At 41.7% G+C, this 22,659-nt stretch overlaps 1 protein-coding gene across 2 annotated transcripts in view; it reads left to right on the forward strand.

The window, feature by feature from the left end:
* The window catches only part of NCAM1 (neural cell adhesion molecule 1), a gene marked incomplete at its 5' end in the record, with an annotated part of 137,338 nt that overhangs the window by 54,436 nt on the left and 60,243 nt on the right, over window positions 1-22,659 (forward strand). For both annotated transcript variants that reach the window (XM_082493943.1, XM_082493942.1), the window contains one exon: window positions 22,036-22,110. In XM_082493943.1, coding sequence (XP_082350069.1) covers window positions 22,036-22,110 — 75 coding nt within the window. The remainder of the gene's footprint in view (window positions 1-22,035; window positions 22,111-22,659) is intronic.

Below are 22,659 nucleotides of genomic sequence, written 5' to 3' on the forward strand. Positions count from 1 at the left end.
ACGCGCTTCACCTGCTGATTTTATTACACTGAGGAGATAAAGTTTAGGCAAGGCAGAGCCATTCCTTGGTCAAAATCAATGAAGACGGAGGGTAAGCAACTGACATTACTATGGAAACAAATGCTGCATCTTGGAAAATACTTGGAGTCGTGCAGGGAATGAAAGTAGCCTACTTCAGGGAGGACAATGGGCAGAGAAGCATAGTGGCATTGTGTGTGAGTGTTGTGCAGAACACAGAGGGACTTTATTGCTTGTGACAGGCAGTGAACTTCACAGGGCAAACTGTTCAGATATTACCCTCCTGTGAAGAGAGGTTCTGGAGTAGACTTGAGACTGAACAAAAAATGTGCATGCAGCTGAGTGGAAAGCTAGAAGAAAATAAAAGTGATGGATTAATATGTGTGGCTTGACCAGGCTGATTTTGCTTCCCTAGGATTATACATTTGTGCTTACATTTTGATCAGTAACTTTGGTAGAGTTAGAGTGGTTTTAGCACAGATTAGATAGTCCTGTTTTATAAATCCTTTATGGTTTTAATACAAGGCTGCCTCTTTGTAACCTTGGTGATTAGCTATGGCTTAGGCTGAGCTCTCATAATTTACAAGCTTCACCTGTTATTTTGCTTCCCATCAAAACTGCTATAGTAGAGAGTTCATTTTTTATGGGTTATGTTATGTGTGCAGTAAAAATTTATACATGCTGAACACCTGATGCCTGAAGGCACTACTCTGAGTTAAGTCATTCTAACTCCACCCAGACAGACCGATGTACTGGGGAGGCGTAAATCAGAGTACAGTACTAAATGAATAAAGATAACTAACTTTTATGTGTATTTGTGCTTAATATGTTAGGATCTGTGTAGTGGAGTTGCACAGTAGAGTCAGAAGATGAATCTGTATGTGTGTGTGACTTGTTTATTTTGTTTGTTGTTTTTTTTTTTTTCCAGGGGGCTGTTACAAATGCAGTGTCATGTGAAGCACTCAGCAAGAGCAGCAGGACTCTAGTTCCTCATTATCCTGTATTTTACTGCACAGGGAGAGGTGTGAAAATCCAATTGCATTTAGAGTGCACTGAAGGTTCTCTTGATGCTTATATGGAGTAAATTACCAGAGGGGACAAGAGGATAGAGGATGAGAGAATTGGGCCATATCAGTAAGATCTCTTGGTTCGAGGGCTCTGTTTGGACACCTGTCTGCCTGGAATAGGTTTGTCTGTCTTTAAGGGTTTGAGTCTAGCAAATCTTGGATATACCTGATTATGGCAGTGATCTGAAAGCTGCTCAGCAAGAGCTGGGCAAACTCAGATAAGACTTGATTGAGAAGCCCAGTAACACCTTTGAGTCATCAAGATTTTCCTTTATAAGGTGCATGGAGGTGGTATGTGGCATAGCTGTAGCTTTGCTTAGGAGCTGCCCGTGGACTTCTACTCCCTCCCTTTCTTCTTATTGGACACACAGTTTAAGGTGACCTATAAGGGCCTGTAGCAATAGGACAAGGGGTAATGATTTTAAACTAAAATAAGGTAGATTCAGACTAGATATAAGGAAGAAATTTCTTAAAATGAGGGTGGTGAAACACTGGCCCAGGTTGCCCAGAGAGGTAGTAGATGCCCCATCCCTTGGAAGCGTTCAAGGTCAGGTTGGATGGGGCTCTGAGCAACCTGACCTAGTGGAAGATGTCCCTGCTCATGGCAGAGGGGTGGGATTAGATGACCTTTCTCTTCCAACCCAAACCATTCTATAATTCTATTATATTTGTTTTATCTATTTTCTCAGTCACAGAAGCTATGAACAGGCAGATCTCTAGCCCACAGGCTTTTCTGTTTTTTATCTCTTTATATATACAGCAGATAGCTTGTGTTTGAGAAGAGATGATTGTGTAGTGCAAAGGGTGTATTTTCTAGGGAAAAACTGCAGGCTAGGGTCTCAACAGTAACAGCTGGTTTTGAGTCGGTTTTCTCTTGTAGGGACTATTCCTCACAATCGAAAGACTATGGAGATGCCAGCTCACAGCTGTCACACCAGAAGCATTTCCTCTGATGGTGACACAGATATCAGCCAGTGTAATTGTCCTTGGCCTAAGTCTTCTGTTTTTTTTCTGTATTTGGGATGGGAGTAGTGAAAGGAAAGTGATTTTTAAATTAAAAATGCTTTGCCCTTCTGACATTGTATGGCTGTGCATGTGCTTCCATGCTCCAATGTTAAGTTGAGTAGCCTCTGGCTATACTAGCTTTTCAATTCTTACGGTCTCTGGGAAGCAGAAAGGTAACTGGAGTTCAGCGTATTCCAGGCACGATCCTGCTGTTAAATCCAGGGTCTTCGTACCAATATTACAGTAAGCAAGAAAGACTCCTGACAGGGATACAAAGAAGGCTTATCTCTGCTCAGTCTATCCTTTAAATATCAGAGGGATATGGGAGAGTTCTAGCCTCAGAATTTCGGACTCCATTTCTGTATTATACTTGTTATAGATCCACAGGATACATTTCTGATAACGGTGGAGGTGGATGTTACACAAGTAATTAGAATTCTACAGGAAATTGTAGTAAGGAAATTAAACTCAAGAAGAAGCCTCAATCTGAGGTGCTGCTTGGATGAAAAGGCTACTTTGCAACAAATGAAACACTTGAAAAATACATCTATATTGTCAACAGGGCAGAGCTGGGCAGGTTGCATTGTTCTTTTGTGTCTTGCAAGTAGCAAAGCAAGTGACAAGCCAGGGAGAATGTGCAGGAGAGAGTAGGTAAATGAAACACTCCTATTGTGTTCAGCAGCTGAAAGAAAAGAAAGACCGTCTCGCATGTCTCCTAGCTTATTATGCCAGCTCTGCACTTGGGGGCGAGGGGAATGTTCTGCTGGAAGGAGCTGTTGAGAGAAACTCTGTGTTCCAGATGCAAAGAATATTACAAAAACATGCCAACAGAGTGTCCAGATGTTCAGGTCAGTCAGCACAACCTGCGCAGATTCCTGAATGCGGCATGAATAGACCCATGTTAATCAAGGCTCCTCCAAAACTAGCAGCCCTCAATGAGAAGGCTTCTTGGGAGGGTCAGGTGGAGCATCAGTTTCTTGCATATCACTAACTTTCAAAGTGTTTTCAGCTCTCCACCCTAAAGGTTTGTTATCCTTATGGAATGATAGCAGCTTATGAGCTCCTGTGGCCTGATCTGTTGTTTAAAAGGAAGGCATTGTAGAATGTACCTTATTGCTGCTATACATACTTGCCCTCGACTAGGAGTGTTTCCAAACACTGTTACTGATTCTGTCATCCATCATCTGCAGCTTATGCAGTTTCTGTAGCATTTTGCCCTGGTGCTGGAAAGCAGCTGCACCCAAAAATTACGTTTCGCTTAAGAGCGTGAGACCTATGAAATGATTCGATTCTCACTGTTTGTAGCATCTTCCACAGAATGACAGTTTTGAGCGTATACTCAAAGTAGCTTGCAAAACAGATAGTGAAAGAGCTCCAACTGGATGTTTTCATTGTGACATTGTGTGCAGTACCACCAATGTTTTGCCTGACTTCTTGATGGAAGCATGTGTTTGTTATTTAGTTTGGCAACAGGAGAGAAATTTTGTAAACTTTCTTTTCATAGGCATGCTTTACTTTCTGTTTTAACTATGTTTCCTAATCTTATTGTCAGTTTCTATAAAGCAAAAAAAAACCCAGAGAACACTCTTGACATTGCTCTGAAATAAGAAAAACTGCAAGAATGTATGCGACAGTATGTGGTGAACAGTGCATGCTTGAATGTCAGGCAAATACAGCCCTGCTGTTTGTCTTATTGTGTAATTATAACATATGGTAAGAAGAAACTAATTTTTCTTGATTGCCAAATCAGTAACGGTGTGAGATTTTTTTTTTTTATCAGCTGATGTGGAAAAGGCCTTTTGGACCCAAAATGCTTCTGTCTCTGCTTTTTTCCAAATAATGTGGAAGATATAGCTCTCCTGATCCTACCTGAAGATGGGACCAGGAGAAAGGGAGAAGCTAAATGATCAGTTGTTATTTCTTCAATTCAGTGGTGAACTAACTTCAGTTAAAAAACTTGTTTCTTGTGTTCTTACTTCATAGTCAGAACATGTTTCTGCAAAGAATGGGGGCATATGACAACCGTCACTGTCTATGCAGAATACATTGCTATACCCTAACATACCCAAAGCCGTACTCCTTTGGCTTCCTGCGTCCTTGTACTGGAAAATCATTTGTACGCTATATTGAAAGGCAGTGCATGAGGCAGGGGCTGACAAATCACTTCTGGCCTAAAGTTCCAGGAAGTTGCAGCTATTTCATTAGGAGCAGAAGCCTCATGAATCTTTCGGCTGTTTTCTGATCTTTTCCCGTGTGTTGTCAATGCTGCCTTTCCTCTGGAAGCGCGTAAAGCACTGAACAAAGGTGTAAGTCCTGGAAAGTGCTTGTTGCCTAAAGCTAAACACTTCAGGAAAGTGAGTGACAGGATTATCAGAGATAATCATATATAGCCAGAGTTATTCTTCTGTTTTGTGGTTACAGACAGAGTACCGAGTACAAAGAATTCCTAGAGGCTGTACTGAGAGATGTGATTGTTGATCTTCTTAACATTCATTGCCCTTAATAATCAGCTTGCTGGCAACCATTTCCAAGACTTGGATGATAATGGAGGAGTTAAGTGTTACACAGGATGAGGTAATTGAGCCTGTAATAACCATTGTGCACTGCATCGAGGCTGTTGGTGAACACTGCCTTTAAGCATATAGGCTTATTGCAGTGTGAATGTCAGGGTCTGCATAAGAATAGTTCCGTCTCTATTGTAGCTGATGCTGATTTTTTTAATCTTCATCGCAAAAGAACTGCTCCGATCATGACACTGTGTAACAGCTTTTGAATAATGTCAGCAAAACCCAGCAGACTTAATTTTAAAATTTTAGGCTGAATGGGAAAGTGGGCAGTCTTTTCCTAGCCATGTTTCTCTTCTCTGATTTAAGCCTTTTCACTGAAAATTACATTTTCATAGAAAGGTATCATTTCATGTTTCTATAAAAGCTTCTTTGCTACTTAGAGCATCTACTACATTTCAGTACTGTTAATCTGACAAGGCTACTGAATAGGCCAAACTTCTTGAAAGTCTCTCATCAGACGTGTCATGCACTGAAGAGGTCCCTGTACCTGTATTCATCAGACTGCAAATCCTTTGAGAACAAGTTGCGCGTTTTATTTATTTTCACCAGCACCAGACCATTGGCTTTGTAGGTATTCACAGATCATAGAATTGTAGAATGGTTTAGGTTGGAAGGGACCTTGAAGATGACCTAGTTCCATCCCCCCTGCTCTGGGCAGGGACACCTCCCTCCAGACCGGTTTGCTCAAAGCCCCATCCAGCCTGGCCTTAAACTCCTCGAGGGATGGAGCTTCCACAGCTTCTCTGGGCAACCTGCTCCAGTGCCTCACCACCCTCAGAGTGAAAAATTTCTTCCTAATATCTCATCTAAATCTACCCTCTTCCAGTTTGAAGCCATTCCCCCTCGTCCTATCACTACATGCCCTTGTAAAAAGTCCTTCCCCAATCTCCTGTACGATTGACAAGTCTTACTGTGTACTCAAGCACAAGAAGATTATTTTCTTCCAGCTATGCAACTCTGATGGTACCTAAAGGTAGGATACTTCAAAGATTCATACTGAAACTAAACTTAGACTAGGATTTTTTTCCTGGTGTTTGCTGAGTAGCAGTAACTGCATATTTATTATTATTGCTACTAAAATTTGGCAAGTGTTATGTTTTCTTTCCAAGTCTATGATTTTTAGCTCTTTCTAAACTCTATAGTGATATTCGGCCATCAGAGAATGCCCAAGTCCCACTAGGTATGAAAGATTAATTTACACATAAAATAAAGCATTGATTTCTGGCACTTTGTACTTGACAAAAGATGGTTCCAGATATGAATTTAAACTATTAAAATAGATAGTAATCTCTCTGAAGCCTGTTTGTGAGCCACAATTTATGAGAGGCAGTACATCTCTGAACTGCATGTGGAATACTTAAGGACTTGGATGCCAGTGTTGTGAAATCCTTTCCTAGACAAATAACAAAAGAGGGCTGTTGGGTCAGTGCTGGTAATACAAAATGATGGATTGACATAAAGTATGACTTAGAGGTTTAGAAGTCATTGTCTAGTAAGTAAATAATTGATTAATCATCTCCAATTAATTGCCACAAGTTGGACTGCATTGCTAGAACTGGGCATTCTGTGTGCGTGTGAAATCTGTACTGAACAGGGTTTTCCAAAGGTGGAAAGAGCCTTCCTCCATTGAGGCTGGGATCCAGATTCGGAGTGCCATAGCTTGTCAAGTATGTTGTCCTGTCTCTGGACTGATTGTGGTCACCGAGCAGAGCTTTTCCCACAGGTGACACTTGTGGTTGGTGAGACTTCTCTAATGCCAAGTAAGCTTACCTTCCAGCCTGTTGTTCACCAGGGGCAGTAATAAGGTTTCTCTGTGCTTTCCAATTAATCTCTGAAGAGCATGTTTTTCTTTGAGACTGTTTCTGCGTTGTCCCAGCTGACTGAAACTTGCGATTACCCTGGCTGATGACAGACACAAACCCCATACGTGGAGGGCAGTGTTGAAGCTGGTTCACTTTCCTTGGGAAATAAAATTGGTATAAACTCAGGTAGGAAGTCTTCAGGGTGCCTTGGATTTGGATGTTTGTGAGAAACTTTTGCAGATCCTGGTATTTTTAAGTGCAGAACACCTGCCTCAAGTTGGGTTCCTTGAAGCAGCTTAGAAGGGGCATCCAAATTTTGATTCTTTTTCTTATCCCTTCAACACTTTGATTGCTTTTGTCTTCCCCTGAGCTGCCTCAGGACAGGCTCACAGCTAATAAGCGTATGACTTATGAGATAGAAATGGCTGTGTGTTCAGCTAGTCTTCCAGGCCGCTGTCAGCAAATCAGAGCTACTGTACTGTGGGATTGCTTGATTTATGGCAATGTAACAATGCTGCCCAAGTGATAGAATTGATTTTGACATGACCTCTTACATACTGTTACAACCACTTCTCATTAATTTTGAGCAGAAACAGTGAGCTGTAAGAAATAAACATATAGTCTATAGTGCAAAAGATCTCACAGGATCATAGAACAGCCCAAGTTAGAAAGGACCTTGAAAGATCATCTGGTTGAACCTTTTGTGGGAAGGGGAGCCTGGATGTCTGCTCTGCCATATCAGGTCCATTGATGAGGACTGTATTGTTTCTGTTACCTTGATGTCTAAGTACTTTAGGAAGAGGTATGATCTTAAGCAGAAGCTGCTAAACCTAGGAGGAAGCAGGAGAAGCCAAGTCCCATTCTCGCTAATGTCAGTGACTTTCACTTGCCGTGCTTCAGCTTGATCAGTGAGACCAAAATTCGTCAAGGCTTTTACACCCAATGATACTTCATAAACACCCATTTAAGAATTACAGAGCTTTGCTTCTGCCTGTAATTTGACCTCTTTAGAAAAAGAGAGAAGAGAGAGCAACTGCATTCCATGTTTTATTTCTTCTTGCAGTTAACTGAAGTACGAGAAAAAGGTTTCTTTGTCTCCTGAGACATTCTGGTGTGAACCCATGATAGATCAGGCAAAGAGAGAAATTATTATACAATTTGGGAGAACAGTCTACTCATGGAATGAATGAGCTAGACCTAGAATACGGATTCCTTGAGTGAATCTAGTAACTGCAGTGATGAGAATGTTATACTGAAGTTAATAATTTCTATGAAGTAAATACTTAATTTCAAGCTTTTCAGCTAGTCCGACTTTAACTGTTGCTAAAAATATGTCCCAAAGCTAATTCACCATATGAAAAAGGTTGAGAAATAATTATTTTTCAAGGCTTTAAAATAAAATCTTATGCTAACATTGCTACTGCATTCACTAAGAGTAAATGATAGACTGTAGGGGAAATGAAGCTTACAGGTTATACAGGTTGCTTCATTTTAGGAATGACACAGACATCCCAAGAGCTTCAGCTCCTGCAGGGCTGTTAGCTACAGCTGCATTGCAAGTGAAGCAATAGTTCTGTTCCACAAAACAGTGCAGTATGTGTGCGTGCTGCTCAGCAAACTGCCAAGATAAACTAGCTGCAGCAAGATTAGAGTTGAATCATGAGCTTTTACAAATCCTGTTTTTTCCTTTTAATATACTCACAATGCAGTGTCGCTCACCCACTTTTCTTTTTCAGCAGAAGATTGTAGCTTCCTTAGTTTTTAATTAAAATTGTCCATACTCTGATTTAATGGCTCCATAAAGCTTCTTGGCTGACTCTGCCTCAGGTAAATGAAAATATTTGCTGTGGTAAATAGGGCTATTAGTTTTATGATCCATAGCAATATAAAGCTTTTAACAAGAATGTCATCAGAAGAGGCGTAAAACTGTGTTCCTTGCAAAACTACTGGTATGTCTGAGAAGCTTTACTTTGATTTATAATTTTCTGTAGAAAAAGGTGTTAGAGGTATCTTTTGTGTGTTTGTGTGTGTGTATCTTGTGGTCACTTCAAAAATTAAAAGCATCTCTGAGCAATGTTTGCAAAGATCCTGTACATACAAAGGATGGGGTCACAAGCTGGGCAAGAGGTCTGGGCACAATATGAATCATTCCCTCTTTTCTGCATAGATTGCCTATATCAACTTGGGATTGTCACTTTGTCCACGATCAAAATATTTTTGACTTAAATTAAGCATAGAAAAATCTTTCTGAATTCCTTGTTTGTGTTTTTGTGGTTACGCAGGCTGGCTGGCTCACTGATCTCAGCTGCAAGCAAGCATATCTTTCTCTGGCAGGGTGCGATCTTAAATAATCTACAGACATTTGCAGAATGGCGGATGGACTAGCGGACAAGGCTTTCACCTCAGATTCATAGCTTTGCCCCTTGAAAGAGTGTATCGTGGGCCTATACCCAGACCCACAGGCAGGCAGGTGTTTCAATGGCAAGCTTACACTATTTTTTATATAACGATTTGAAGCATTTTTTTTACTTAAAAGAGGACAACATCTGGTTTTCTTAAAGCGACAAGTGAGTTAGCCTTCTCCCACCCCCAGCAGCCCCCAAGTCATTTTGCAAATGGTGTTTTTCATCCTATAAATCCATCTTAGACCTACTATGGGTACCATCCAGCTGAGGCCAGGGTAGTCAGGGAAGACTGTGTTGGGCACTGGAGCTGGCTGGGGAAGAAAAGGGCCTGCAGCCAGAGGCACTGCACAGGATGAGGGCTGCCCCTGCCTTTTGCATGCTCTGCAAGAGCCACTGCTGTTTCAGTCATTTCAAAAACCTGTGGTTGGGAGCACTGTGCTGAACTAGAAGTGGGATGCTGCTGTGGTTGGCAGGGCTTATGCCCTCTATGCAGCGTGTAGTGTTACCTGTTCGTGTTGACTGCAGTGTGGCATGTTTAGCAACAGGGTGAAGAGCATCCCCACACACATCAGCTGCAGATCACCTCAGGCCGCTAGCCTATGGTTTGGGTTGGGTTTTTTGGGGTTGTTTTTTTTTCTCCTCTAAATGTTGCTTTGGTCATGTCTTTCTCATTGCGTTTTGTCGTGGCACTGTCATAAGCTGTTGTTTGATTCCTCTCTGAATCTTTATGTTCTGATACTCCCCAAAGGTATCTGCAATCCCCTGCGCCAATTCATGGCAGAATTACTGAGCGGTTACCATGGTGACAGGGAGGCATTGGATCTGCAGACCAGCTGAGATCAATCCTAGCTGCTTGCCTACTCCTGAGCAGTCAGCGTATTTTTAATAAAGTGACCGTGTACAGGGGGCATGTCTTTGTCTTGTTAAGCCTTTGTTGTATATTAAATCCTGAGGGCTTCCACCATAATCTGCTGAACTCACAAGCTTTACAAATCCTACCCTTATTCAGAGAGCTGTGCGCATTAGACCCAGTAGATATTTTTTCCTGGTCAATTTTGTTTCTTTCTGGAATTTAGCATGCGCTGCTGAGTTTAATTGGGGAACTGTTGCTAGAATTGAATGAAATTAAAGGTACGGTCTTTAAGAAGTTAACCTAGCATTCTGCCTTTAAAACTCATTTTATCCACATTGGGTTTTATTTGCCAAAAGGTGATGCATTTTCTCTTAGCTTTACTTGCATGTTGCAGAGGAATGTAATCCAAAGGAAAAGCAGTGGGAACATAAAACTCAAAATTTGTGCTGTTAGCATGTTTGCGTCTCGACTTTAACTTTTAGCCTGTATTTCTTTCCACTGACTTGCATAAATTCCATTTGTTTCCAGGTGTCAAAGACAGTGTCAGCGGGCAGGGTGAGCTCCTCTGAAAACCCAGTCCTTATGTCAGTACCTGAGTGGATGCTGAATCCTTCTCCACCCAGTTCTAGCTGCGCATATCTAGGGCTGCCTTTAAATATATAAAAACTGGGTGCAGAATTCAGATTCCACAACCTTGATGCCAGGAGATAGCACAGTCTGACCTCCAGGCCTCAGAAATTAAACTCGTTCCTCTGCACTGAGGCCATAAACCAAGACATCCTTCTGGTACTGTTTCAGTCAGGCTTTTGCCAGCTGTTCTGCTGTAGGTTGGATGCAGATTTGGATCAGAGAATTCAGACAGCTGGAAATAGACGTGTGTTGGCTGTTATTTATTGCTCTGTACTTACTTTCCTTCTCCCCTATCTCCTCAAAACAGTAACTCAAATATATTTATTTAAGACTCCCTTTGAGAAAGCTACAAGATAGTAAGGACAGTGTTTTGGAAAGTATTTTTGGTACTCTTTATACAAAGGTTTTTTCTCCTAAACAGTTGCAGCAGTCGTCTGCTTGGTGATGCTTCTTGGGGGCATTGAGAAATGGACGACCTCCAGTGAAAGAGCACGAGTGGCAGATTCTTACAAGTGGCGATTCTGTTTATCTCATAGTTGCAAGGGTCCAGGCTTGTTCTTTGCAGTCCTGCTTGCTGTATTTGTATAAAGGTATGAGTCTAGTTTTCTTTATGTCCTTTTCTCTACCCGCTTCAGCTTGCTGCAGCCACGGTGACTCTCTTCTAAATACAAAGTGCCCCGTTAGTCTGCTTTATTGGGCTATTGTTAGAGTCACTACACCAAGACAGACTAGCATCCCAAGCTTTGGGGGGATTGTTTAATGGAGCTTGAAGGTGCTGAAAGCTGTTTAGGTCCAGCTGATCCCAATAATTCTTTATCTGTGGGAATAAAAGCTGGATTCTTGTCAAAGGTGTGGCACAGGTGATGCTTTGTTCTGTGCTTGCTGTCGTGAAAGCAATCAGTGTGACTGAGATTTATGGCCTTAGTCCCTTTTAAGAAGGGTTGGGGGATGTTTTCCTCTGATTCAAAAAAGAAGTAGCCAATGACATAAGCATAGCACCAGGATGTGAAAATTTCTTATCCAAGGATTATTCTTTTACGATTTCTTTTCCTAAGGCCGTTCAGGAAATGTAACTAACAGATGGTTTCATATTTGGATGGCTCTGTATTTGGGTTCACTGCCCTTTGACTAATATCTGGGAAGGAAAACTCAAGAGCTTAGTTAACCTCTAACAACTGTTGGAGCTCTAGGCTGCTTCCCAATACCTCTGTTCAGGAGGCGTATTGTTTCATGTGTGGATTCACAGCTGTATTCTTCGAGCCTGTCTCAAATCTCTTTCCATTTTATTGAAAGCAGGCCTTTGTTTGCTGTGGTTCCTCTTGTGTTGTGGTGACAGTGAATGGTGTACATCTTGTGAAAGACTGGTTGCTTTGTTGTGACAGTTGTCCCGAGCGTATCAATGACAGAAAGGGAAAATGTTGCTTTTGGTGTTTGCAAGTGTTTGCACTGGATCCAAGCCAGAAGAGGTAGACTAATAGATGCTGGCATACTGTGGCTCCTGGAAAGAAGCTGTGACATGTCTAGCATAACATTAGTTGGAGTTGGGGGTAGCCCAGGAATTTGACCATAGGCTAATACTCTGTTACACTCGGTCTCTTTGCATATGTATATATTACCTGCATACTTAGGGGGACATCGTCTAGCCACTTTTTTGTAAAGAATAGATGGTAGGCTTTCAAAGGCAGAAATGGTAGTGAGGTACTAATCCCACAAGAATTTCTTTGAAGGCTGTTCCATATTATGTTTATTTGCCATTCTAGTCTTAGTCACAGCTCATTCATATTGTGAATTCATAACATGCTAGGTAATGGCTGTTTGTAGAAGGCCTGGACCTTCAGAGAGTTGCTACAATAGATCTTAGGGGCTGATTGCTAGTTTGGGGAGAAAGAAATATACTGCTGCTGTCAGAAGGTTACCTATGATAGAAGTGGCATGAGGATAGGGATTCCTACTGCTGGAGAAGCCCTGTTGCCTCAAAGGCAAATACGGTCCAAGTTTACTGACTGTATTCAAAGTCAAAAGTAGTGAATATCAGAGCATTGGGAACTGGGATGTTTAGCTATTAACGGGACTTAAAAGATAAACAAATAGATGAAATGCTCTCAGCTCTTCACAGATAGCTGTCTATCAAGAATCTTAAATGACCCCTAGTGCCAGAGCGAGATGATCAAATGTTGAGTAGGATAGCTGCCTTCCCTTTTCCTCTCATTGCAAGTTTTACATCTTGCAGTAGATGCAGTCCTACTCGTTGTTGTTTTCTTTCTTTTATTTCTGTTTTGTGTAGGTCTTTCCTTTTCTTGCTGTGTTATATTCCTCCTTGCTGTTCTTCAGTATTGCATGTGTCACTGTTTCCTATTTCTCTAATCTCCTGAAAGCACCATTACTGTAATATAGCCACATCCCTATCTTTGTAATTCATTCAACCCTAGAACGCTATGAAAAGGTAGATAGACTGCTAAGGAAATCTGAGTAGCCTTGGCAAGGAAACACAGCGTCGTTATATATCTATCCCAGCTGGGTTTAGGACTGAGTTTTCCTTTCTCCTAACCAGCTACACAAGCACTACTCTCTGGTCTGGACCATAGAGACGTTGGGTTCTTCCTGTCAAATCAACAGAGGACATTCTCCTCAGAAACTTATTCACTGAAAGAATCAATATTCTGTACCTAAGAGAGCATTTAGAGACTACTCAGCTGGTATGAAGGTTTGAATGTCCCTTTATGCTCCTTCCTCAGACACCTTCATCCTTTTGCACCACCCCACCCCCACCCCTCCCCTGGTTTCTCTTTAGGCTGGTGTTACTCTGGCCTGTTGTTTGAGAATATCCTGGTAACAGGAGATCTTGTGGAAGCACCACACAAATGCGTAGGTCATAAATCTGCTGGCATGAGCTAGAAAATGTGTCGGTAATACGCAGACCATTGAGCAAGGTTTCAGATGTCTATACTCTTTTGAAACACTGGAGTCAGAAAGGGGGGTGTGCTACAGCGTAGCACCATAAAGGAGACTTTATGGGATGTAAACAGAATAGGCGCAGCCAGCACTAAGTGCTAAAAAAAAGGTAAATTTGTCTCCATGCTAGGAAGGTCAGAAAGACTTAAAATTTAGGTCTTGAAAGGCATCATTTCCAGAGAGAGGTAAGAGAATTAGGTATGATCATGTGAGTAGGAATGGGATGTCTTTAGATAGCTGTGCTGTTACTGTGCACTCTGCAGTCATTTTAAGTTGCGCACTCAGCTCGTGGTACAGAGAACACTTGGTCAGTGTTCACTCAGACATATCAAGTGTTATATGAAAAATAAGTGTTTGTCACTATAGAAGGTGTCGTGCTTTTGTGCTGAGACACACAACTGAATTGATGAACACTGTGTGTTGTTTCTTCTTGAGGGCATCTGATCATGATGTGCTATATCCTTCCTCTCTGATCTCCAGCCCTGAAGACGTTAAACCAGACTGCCATTGTATTGTGAGTACTGTCTCAGTTTGCACTACTTCCTGAGGCACAGCTGCGTAGGCACAGCTGGGGTTTCATTGCCAAGGTCAAGTTTTGTTTTGTTTCATTTCTCACTCCTGTCTATAGTATTTTTCTCAGTGGCCAAAAGACTGAAAATCCTGCCATATTTAGAGTGAGCTTTTGGATGAGTGGAGGCATGTCTCTGGACTAACCTGAGACTTGAAGTGATAATAAGCAGAGACATTTCAGATCAGATTAGAAATGAAATATGGGTCAGTAAGTGTTTCAATATGTAATATTATTATGCTAAGAGAATGTTAAGAGTGAACATTCGGAAGGAGGCCGAGACGATTCCTCTCCCTGTTTTTCATTACCCTAAAGCTAAGTTATGTGGTTAACAAGCGTTGATTTAAGGTTAATAGAGAAAAGGCAGAAAATTCATGTAGAATCTACCAGTGTTTGATGAGGTTAGTTTTCTACAGATACCCACAAAAGAGTAATTTCCAGTGTGGATTTTCCAAACCCGTTGACAAATTCTTGTATAACAAAGATGGCAGCTGGATAAAGCAGAAAAGCCAGACCTTTGGTTTTCAGCCCTCAGTCTTGTTGAGAAGATAGACAAACAAGCTCTGTCAGAGAAGGGTGAAAAGTTCTGCTGATACTGGCTTAACCAGGTCCCAGGTTGCAGTTGGTGTCTCGTGTCTTTGCTTGAGATGACCTGTCCTGAAGCTGGAGGGTTTACATCTTTCCAACAGCAAATACAAAGGTAAGAAATTGTTCTGGCAAGAGCCTCTCCAGAAATGCAGAGAGGGGCAGACTACCTGTATGTGCAAGAGTGTCCTGCTGTAGATTCCTGCCCACTTCTTTCAGCTACAAAGAAATGGTAGATGTGTCATGTAGCACATGCCGAACATGATAACAATTCATTCTGTGAAGTCAAAAGACTTTAGGTCTTTATTTAGTTCTGAGGTTCGAATCAGAACCATGAGGGTCAGTGACAAAGCGGTGGAAGGCAAAAGGAGTAATGGTTTTATGGGAAAGGAAGAATGGGGGGTGGGGGTGAACTCACATTTATCCTAGAGAGCCACGATGCGTATAACTCCATAATGCATTTGCGGTAATGCAAATCTGTAGTTAAGTGTATGTAGTGTTCCGAGACATTCTGTTTGCATGGCTCCAGATAGATCTTCAAGAGCAGTGTGTACATTAGCCTTCCTGCTTCTAATGTGGAAGCGTGCCTGCAGTTCATTCACACTCTGCTTCACTTCAGTCCTTTTGAATTTAGACAGATACAGAACCAATACCCAGCAATTAACACACTTTCCTCTACTTAAAGTGGCTTGTTATTTACCTAACAGGTAAAGCCTGCTGTGTTAGCCTCAGTCTTAGCCCAGCAGGGAGACATCCTCCCTGCCTATTACCAAAATCATGGCTTAATTTGAGCTCACTTCTTTTGTTGAAATGCAAAACTAATTATACTTAACTACAGATGAACGGGATGTTGCATTAGCAGAGTTTTTTCAAATCAATGGGGAGTTATTCAGCATTATTTGGGGGCTGGGGAACTTTGTAACCAGATAAAAGATGTGGGGGAGGGTAGAGCTATAAAAAGTCTTATTGTGTGATTATGAAGAGGCCTTCTAATGCAGTTATTATGTGATGCTAAAAAGGCCTTTATTGCTTGAAGTTGGAAGGAGAATACAAATGGGCTCACAGTGTCTATTAAATGAAGAGTGGAAAAAATAGTCTCCGTTTCCCTGAACTGCAAAGCAAAAATAACGATTAAGTAGTGATTAAAAACCATGGCAGTGCTGCGTTTGTCAATTTGATCATATACTGAGCAATAAAGTGTAGCAAGTAGGGAGCAATTGTTTGTGTAATTTAAGCCACAGTTCATTGTTACGATGAACCTGTTTATCCAGGTTACGATGTCAGAAAATTGTTCTGCCGATGAAGGCTGGTTGAAAGAATTAGGGTTGAGCTATCCCTGGTGTAAAATAACTACACATGAGCTTGATGTGAATAATTTTGAGGAACATTTTTTCTCGAATGATACCTGATTTTCAGAAGTGATCTTCAATTTCCCAGACTAAAGGCTGCTGGACAAACACAGCTGGGCTCTTTTGTGCCTAATTTCATCACCAGGGGTCTGCCTCCCAGCCCTTTGTTAACTCAGTTTGTAGGAGAAAGCCTTAACATTGTTTGCAAACACATTGTGAAGAAAAAGCAGGGCAGGTTCTAGACTGGAGCAGGCCCGCAGCCTATCCAACCTGTTATCTTGGCTCCTAAAGAGAACCACCACCAGAGAAAAACACAAGAGACTGAAGGAAGCCAGGTATAATTTTGCTTCTCAACATCTATGGCAGAACGGAAATGTTGAGATTTCTTACAGTATGTTTCGTGCCTTTAACAACTACGAGATGATTGCTCGCTCCACCTAGTGATTAACAATCAGAAGTCTTTCTGCAGGGAGTGATTGCTGACTGGATATAAATAAAGGCACGGCTGCCAGACATTAAGGCTCTTATGGCTGTTTCTTAGAATAGTGCGGTATCTTGGATTCCCTTGTGTTAGGCACAATATAAACGCAAAAGAAATGCTGTGGTTGCTGCCTAAAGACAAGTAAAGGTTGAGAAGACACAGATGAGCGCAGGCAGACTGACTGGGAAGTAATGAGATGCAGCTAGCCTGGAGCGCTTTTACTCAGTTTTCTAGTCCAGCAGATTCCCCTTGGTGTATTTCAGCATATATGAGCCCCAGGAGTTTCCTATCCCAGTGGAAACTGGAGCAAAATAGCACCTGAGACAGCAGTTACGTTTTGATCATTGTGCTTTAGCCCTCAGCATGGGAAGAATTCTTATGGTAAGAGGGGGTGGAAAAAGGCAATGGAGTTACCTAATGCATGCATGACAACTGTGACAGCTTCTAATCGATCAGACTGGAGTGCAAATGATCACAAGCCAGACCCAGGCAGGTAATTTCCGCCTCCCTTAAATGGATGAGGGGGTTGAGCTGCATAGGAATGCCAGGGTCTCTTTTCCTGATCGTGAACACCTGTGATATCTTACAGGCAGCAACAGAAGCAGCATCTAAATTATTTGGGTTTGGTATATTAAGGTGTAAGCATGTGGCAGGTGATGTGGCATTCTGCCCTGCAAGCGCCTGGCTGGCGTGTGTTTATGCTATTCCGAGGACAGAGTAGGGCTGCAGCATGTGTCAGGGTGGCTCTGCGCTGTCAGTGGACTCCGGGGAAGAAATGACCAAGCTAGGGCTTTTTCTGGTACAGATGACTTTTTTGTTGTGCTTCTCTAAATGGGATGAGCTCAAGGTGTGTCCTTTTTTTAGTCTGGGCCCGTTCCTTTTTCACCATCTATCTCCAAAAGATCTATTTGTACTACTGCATTTCTTCAGGGGGGTGGCCTGCTTTCAACTGAGGCTGAGTCTCCTGTCCTTAACCTGTTTGCCAAAGCTGATTTTGTAAAAGTGCTTTGACAGAAAGGAATACTCCACCCAGTGCAAGCAGAGAGGCCGCAGTCTGGTCATACAAGTTCTCCCATTCAAAAAAAGTCAATACATTTTAAAAAAACCTTACAGTATTGAAGAGGGGAAGAAAAAAAGGTAAAAAGAAAAAAGAGAGGTTTGATTCATTTGGCTGGGACACCATGAACCCATCCTGGCTGTCACCGAGTATTTCTCATGTAGTCATAATCTCATTGAAAGTGCAAGCGTAACGTCACCTTGCCGCTCTGACTTCAGCCAGGGCACTGGGCTGTGGTGCAGGAGAGAGTGCAAGGTCATCTCTGGAGCCCAACCCAGCCGGCAATTAACACTTCCCTTGTGAGGTGTTCCCGTGTAATAGCTGTATCTTGTGAGTGCAGATGAATTTATCGTGCTTGTCACTGCCTTCTCCTTGATGTTCCCAACACCAAAGCTGCAAGCTGACACTTCAATATAGTCATATTGGGAGCTTCTCAGAATGGCCTTGCACTGACAGGACACCGTCTATGTGCAAGTGGAAATTGCTTCTTTTCTATGCTGACATCATGTTACAGGAAAGGATGCTGATGTTTATGAAGTTGAAATACACGAATATTGGATTAAGATCTCTTCAGAAAGATATGCAAAGAAGGAGCTGAGTCTGTAGAAAGAAACACTGGAGAATCTGGAGAGCTGGACATTGTTGCCTGGGCTCACATCTCTTGCCTGGCCTTTCGGCTGTATTTATAGTAAGATGTTTCCCGGTTGTGTGATTTCCTCCTATTCTTTGCATCTACTGTGGCACAGACACGCATTAAAAAAGATGTAAGGTAGAGCACAGATGCTGTATTCTGGCGTGATGAAAAGTTCAATGCTTTACAAAAAACAAGAGGGGAAAAAAATAGTAGTAGTATGAATTTATATTAGATTGCAATTAGGTCAAAGCTGTTTTACCAGCACCCCACTGTTTGACAGCAGTGCTTGGCTGAGTAGAAAGTTGATGACTAGTCTAAATGCCCTTCCTTGGGCTGGGCTGGTTTTCCAAGGCAGTGCTGTGGGGAATTATATTACAATTTCATCATGTTCCCAGTTGATAAAAAGTACAGGGCTCTGAAGAGTGTCTTGGACAGGCCAAGAGGGTCTGTAATAAGCCCCTTGCTGTTACTCAAGAGATCAAGGGATGCTTTAATGTCTCCTCTTTCTGAAAGCCTCTTGGCTAGGCAAGACGTACAGCCATATGTGCAAATGTTAGCCAGAACTAGAACACACAATACTTGCAAGTCCTGATTTCGGTTGAATCTTGGCTGGGTTGTTTCTGTTTATGGCTGTATCCCAGTCTTTTGAGATGGAGTACTACATTTATCAGTCTAGCCTGCTAAAATAGGGTGATAGTGAAACTAGAAAAGTGGCATGGACCTTGCAGTATTATTATCCTTTGAGGAGCTCCACTGGCTCCGATTAATTGCTTGCAGTTTACTTATGAAGAGAAATGCGGTGTCAGAGTGGTTGCTGGCTAAAGAAATGTCCTCAGACTCCTTATCAGAAAATCCTACTACTTATGTCCTTTTTTAATGATGGCAGGCAGTGCTGCTTCATTCTGTGTATAACTATATACTTAATGTCTAACCCCACAGTCCGTATGTCTGTTTCCCAAGTACTGTAAGGAATGTTGCCATTGGCACATACACAAACGGATTTTCATTTCTGAAGCAGTGCATGCTTCTTAAAAAGCCAGGTGTGTTTGGCAGCTAAAACTAATGACTCTCTGGTCTGGAGGTAAAAGTAGCTGCTCTAGGAGCGGGGTTTTCATGCACTACAGCATGAAAACACGGAAGGTGACAGATGAAGCATTTGCGGTAATGTTGCAGAGAAGTGCCCTGGCTACACGGGGAGGACGAATAGCTTGATTAAGATAATTGTTTTCTGCAAGCTAATGCCTGCAGTTTCGAAATAAAACCTATTCATTTTGGCCTCTTGAAACTCATACTTGACCCGGACTTGTTAGTCCACAGAGTTGTTGTAGCATTAAGCTATAGCTGGAGGAAAGCTAGAATCCAATTATATTTTCTGCCTAATGGGTCATAATTTATGCTATGAAGAAGGCAGGGATGTTGCTGGGAGAAAGGAGCACTGGGCATACTTGGTTATGTATTGTGGAAGGCTGATTGTAAACGAACATGAAAACGGGGAGATTTGCTTTCCGTTCACACTTGTTTAGTACCAATATAATTCGAATCAGAAACTAAGCAGTCATACTGGACTATACACAACACAGGCCAGAAATCTGGTTAGCTTTCATCTTGGCTGTCTAACTTGCTTTGCAGTGATTGCTGATTCTGCCTTTACTGTGCTAAACCAGGATTGTTTTAATAAATTCAGCATCTTTGACTTTTTGGTTTTGGTTTCTGTTGACACTTCCAAAATGGTATGTTCCTTCTCCTGTGTCCATTAAATGCTAATCAGTTTCATTTTCATAAACAAATGAGGAAAAACTACCATGTTTTTCAGTAGTGAGACTCCAAATGTAGGCTTCTATGCTGTGCTTAGGTATTGAGGGAAGAGATTTGCCATACGCAGAGAGCCGCTCGGATAGGTTGGTTATTCTTGAAAGCCCAACTTTTAATTTAGATATCTAAATGCAGATTCAAAACCTGAACTTTGGACTTCTGTTGTCAATGTTGGCTTTTTTTTTTTTTTAACTTCCTGAGTGGAGTTGAAAAGGCTTTTACAGCAACAATTATTGGAACCTCTGAACTCTAACAAATGTTTCACTGTTCGTCCAGGAGCTCTAAATGGTCTTTAATAAACTATTCTCGCATGGGTGAGACTAAGGATTCTTGGTTCTGTAAATTTAATTTCTAAACAAGAGCTATCACTCACATGCTGAAGACAAGATCATAAAAGACAGTTTAATTGATAATTTGAAAACACAGTAAAAAGCTCCCATTATTAAAAAGTGCCTGTCTTTTGCTGATACCTCCAGCTTCTGGAGTCTTCATACTGGAAACTACTGTAATGTCGTTCTGGAGTATTTGCATCACTGCACAGCACTGCAGCTGCTGCCCAAAGACATTAATTGACTTTGTAATATTGCCTATGCTCAAATCTAGTCCCATTGTAATGCAGAAGGACAAATGTTTTAGATAGTAGTGCAAAGCAGAAATCTGATCTGGAGGATCTCAGAGGTCTGGGTTTGAGACATTTAAGATCTCTTTGTATACCTTTGCATTCATTCCATACAGCAGAGACCTTCCAGGAAGAGCACCCCAGAATATGATTCCAAGCGTAAAATTGAGATGTTGGAAAGATTTGCAGAAAAGCAACAACAACAAAAAAAACCAATAGAAGTAGGCTACTTAGTCTTCGCTGCAATTAAATCTAATAAACCTTTAGCCTTTCATTATATTTTGCTCTTTGTACTTGCAGTTCTGTTTGGGACTGAATTATATTAAAGTAGTGTAGTTGAGAGAAATTAGATTACCCAGAAGTAAAATAGGCTGAATGCAGGAGCTAGAAGGGCAACACGTACTTCATTGAAAAGTAAAAGGAAGGTGAGAGAGTACCCTCAGACAAGACAGGAGTTAAAGACGGCCAAACGGAGATTGAAAACATCTGAGAATAATTTTGATTTCTTTCAGCAAGAGTATCCTCAAATATCCTCTCTGGAATTATTATCTAACTTGGATTATTTTTAAGTGATTCCTTTGAGGCTGTGCTGGATTCGGTTGTAGGGAGCACAGAAGGTACAATGTCTTTGACTGACTCCAGGCTCCTTCAATTCCAGACAAGCATGTAATAGATGCTTCACTCAGGTCCATGGAACATCTGTTCCATCTCTGCTGCCAAAACACCTTCAGTCTCTTATTTAAAAATAAAATAAAATAAACAAAAAAATCGAGAAAATTCGAGAAATTCCAACTCTGATGATTCTGTGATTCTGTGAAAACTACAACTAAAAGTGCTAACGTAAAAGCCAAAGCACTGATGATATTCCATGAGAAGACAGTGGAAGAGACCAAAGTATTGCTAGCATTTTCATCTCGGCAGTAGAAGTGAGTTAGGTGAAACGTGCCTGGATGAACTTGGAAGCAAGTCTCAGTCATTGTCAGCGTATACTGGTGGAAATTTCCTTCCTAATCCAGGTATGCTCTGCTATAAACCTCTCCAATTTGCTGGCTGTTTAGACTAATTTTCTGACTGGGAGATCAGAGCAGGAGATCAAGGAAGATTAAGGACCTGGAGTATGCCAGTGACTCCCAGTCTGCATTTCTGATGGCTGGGAACTGGGGCTTGTATGAATATGGTATCTTATAGAGCAACAAGAAGTCTCCAAAGCAAAGATAACTTGTATTTGCTGCCAGGAAAGGTCTTTTAGCCAGTTCCAGTTTGAATTCAGAGGAGTCCCTGCAGGGTGCTTGATGTTTTAGTGTGCGCACCAAGTGTGCTCCCTAGTGTCGCAGTGCTGTAGAGATTTGAATGCAAATCAGCCCTTTCCGTATCATTCCATGTGGTTTTATAAAGAGCTGGAAGCAACTCTGACTGTTAGCGACTTCTTTTGGGTCTTCAGGGGTCCATGGCACTGTACATTCAGATAAATACTGATAAAGAGCAACACTTATGAAGCTGAGGACGCTCCACCCTATGCTCTTGCAGTCGATGAGTAAAGGAGCCACGGGGATTGGAAGGCTAGCAAAGTTTTTTTGTTGAAGACCACCCCTACCATCTAACCATCTTGTGCATGCTCATTTCTTTTCCAGCCTCTCTTCAAGTGGACATTGTTCCAAGCCAGGGGGAGATCAGTGTTGGAGAATCCAAGTTCTTCTTATGTCAAGGTGAGTGAGCTTACGGCATCAGCTGTCTCCGTATGGGTTTGCTGGGAAGGTCAATCAATGTATTAACTCTGCGATAAAAGCTCCAGTGCCAGGTCTAGCTGCAAGATCACTTGCTCTTTCTTTCTCATATGTCCTTATGGTTTATAAGACTGAGTAGCAAAGGCAACACATGCTGTTTACTAGAAACAGTAAACGCATTCTCCCTTGAGAGCTGGTGACAGAAAACTGCTCCAGCAAACAGATTTTAAAATGAAAAACCAGGTACTGAAGTGTTGTCTCGAAGCTTGAGCAATAGCCACCACGATGGCACTTTGCATCATTCCACAGCTCTTTGATCTTTTGAATTTAGAATGAAGCTTGTTTTTCCAAGTTACTTCTCTAAGAAACTGCTAACAGCAGTAATAGGAGACCTAGGTGACTTGAGAGTTATTACCTCTGCAACTAAGGATTTTAATGCTGCTGAAAATTGTGTCACATGAAATGCAAGTTTACTGTTTGTTCAGGCCACCAACTGCCCCAGGCTGTTTTCCTGCACAATGTGGTGCAGTG

This window comes from Vanellus vanellus, assembly GCF_965231255.1.
Source record: "Vanellus vanellus genome assembly, chromosome: 21".
Lineage (NCBI taxonomy): Eukaryota > Metazoa > Chordata > Aves > Charadriiformes > Charadriidae > Vanellus > Vanellus vanellus.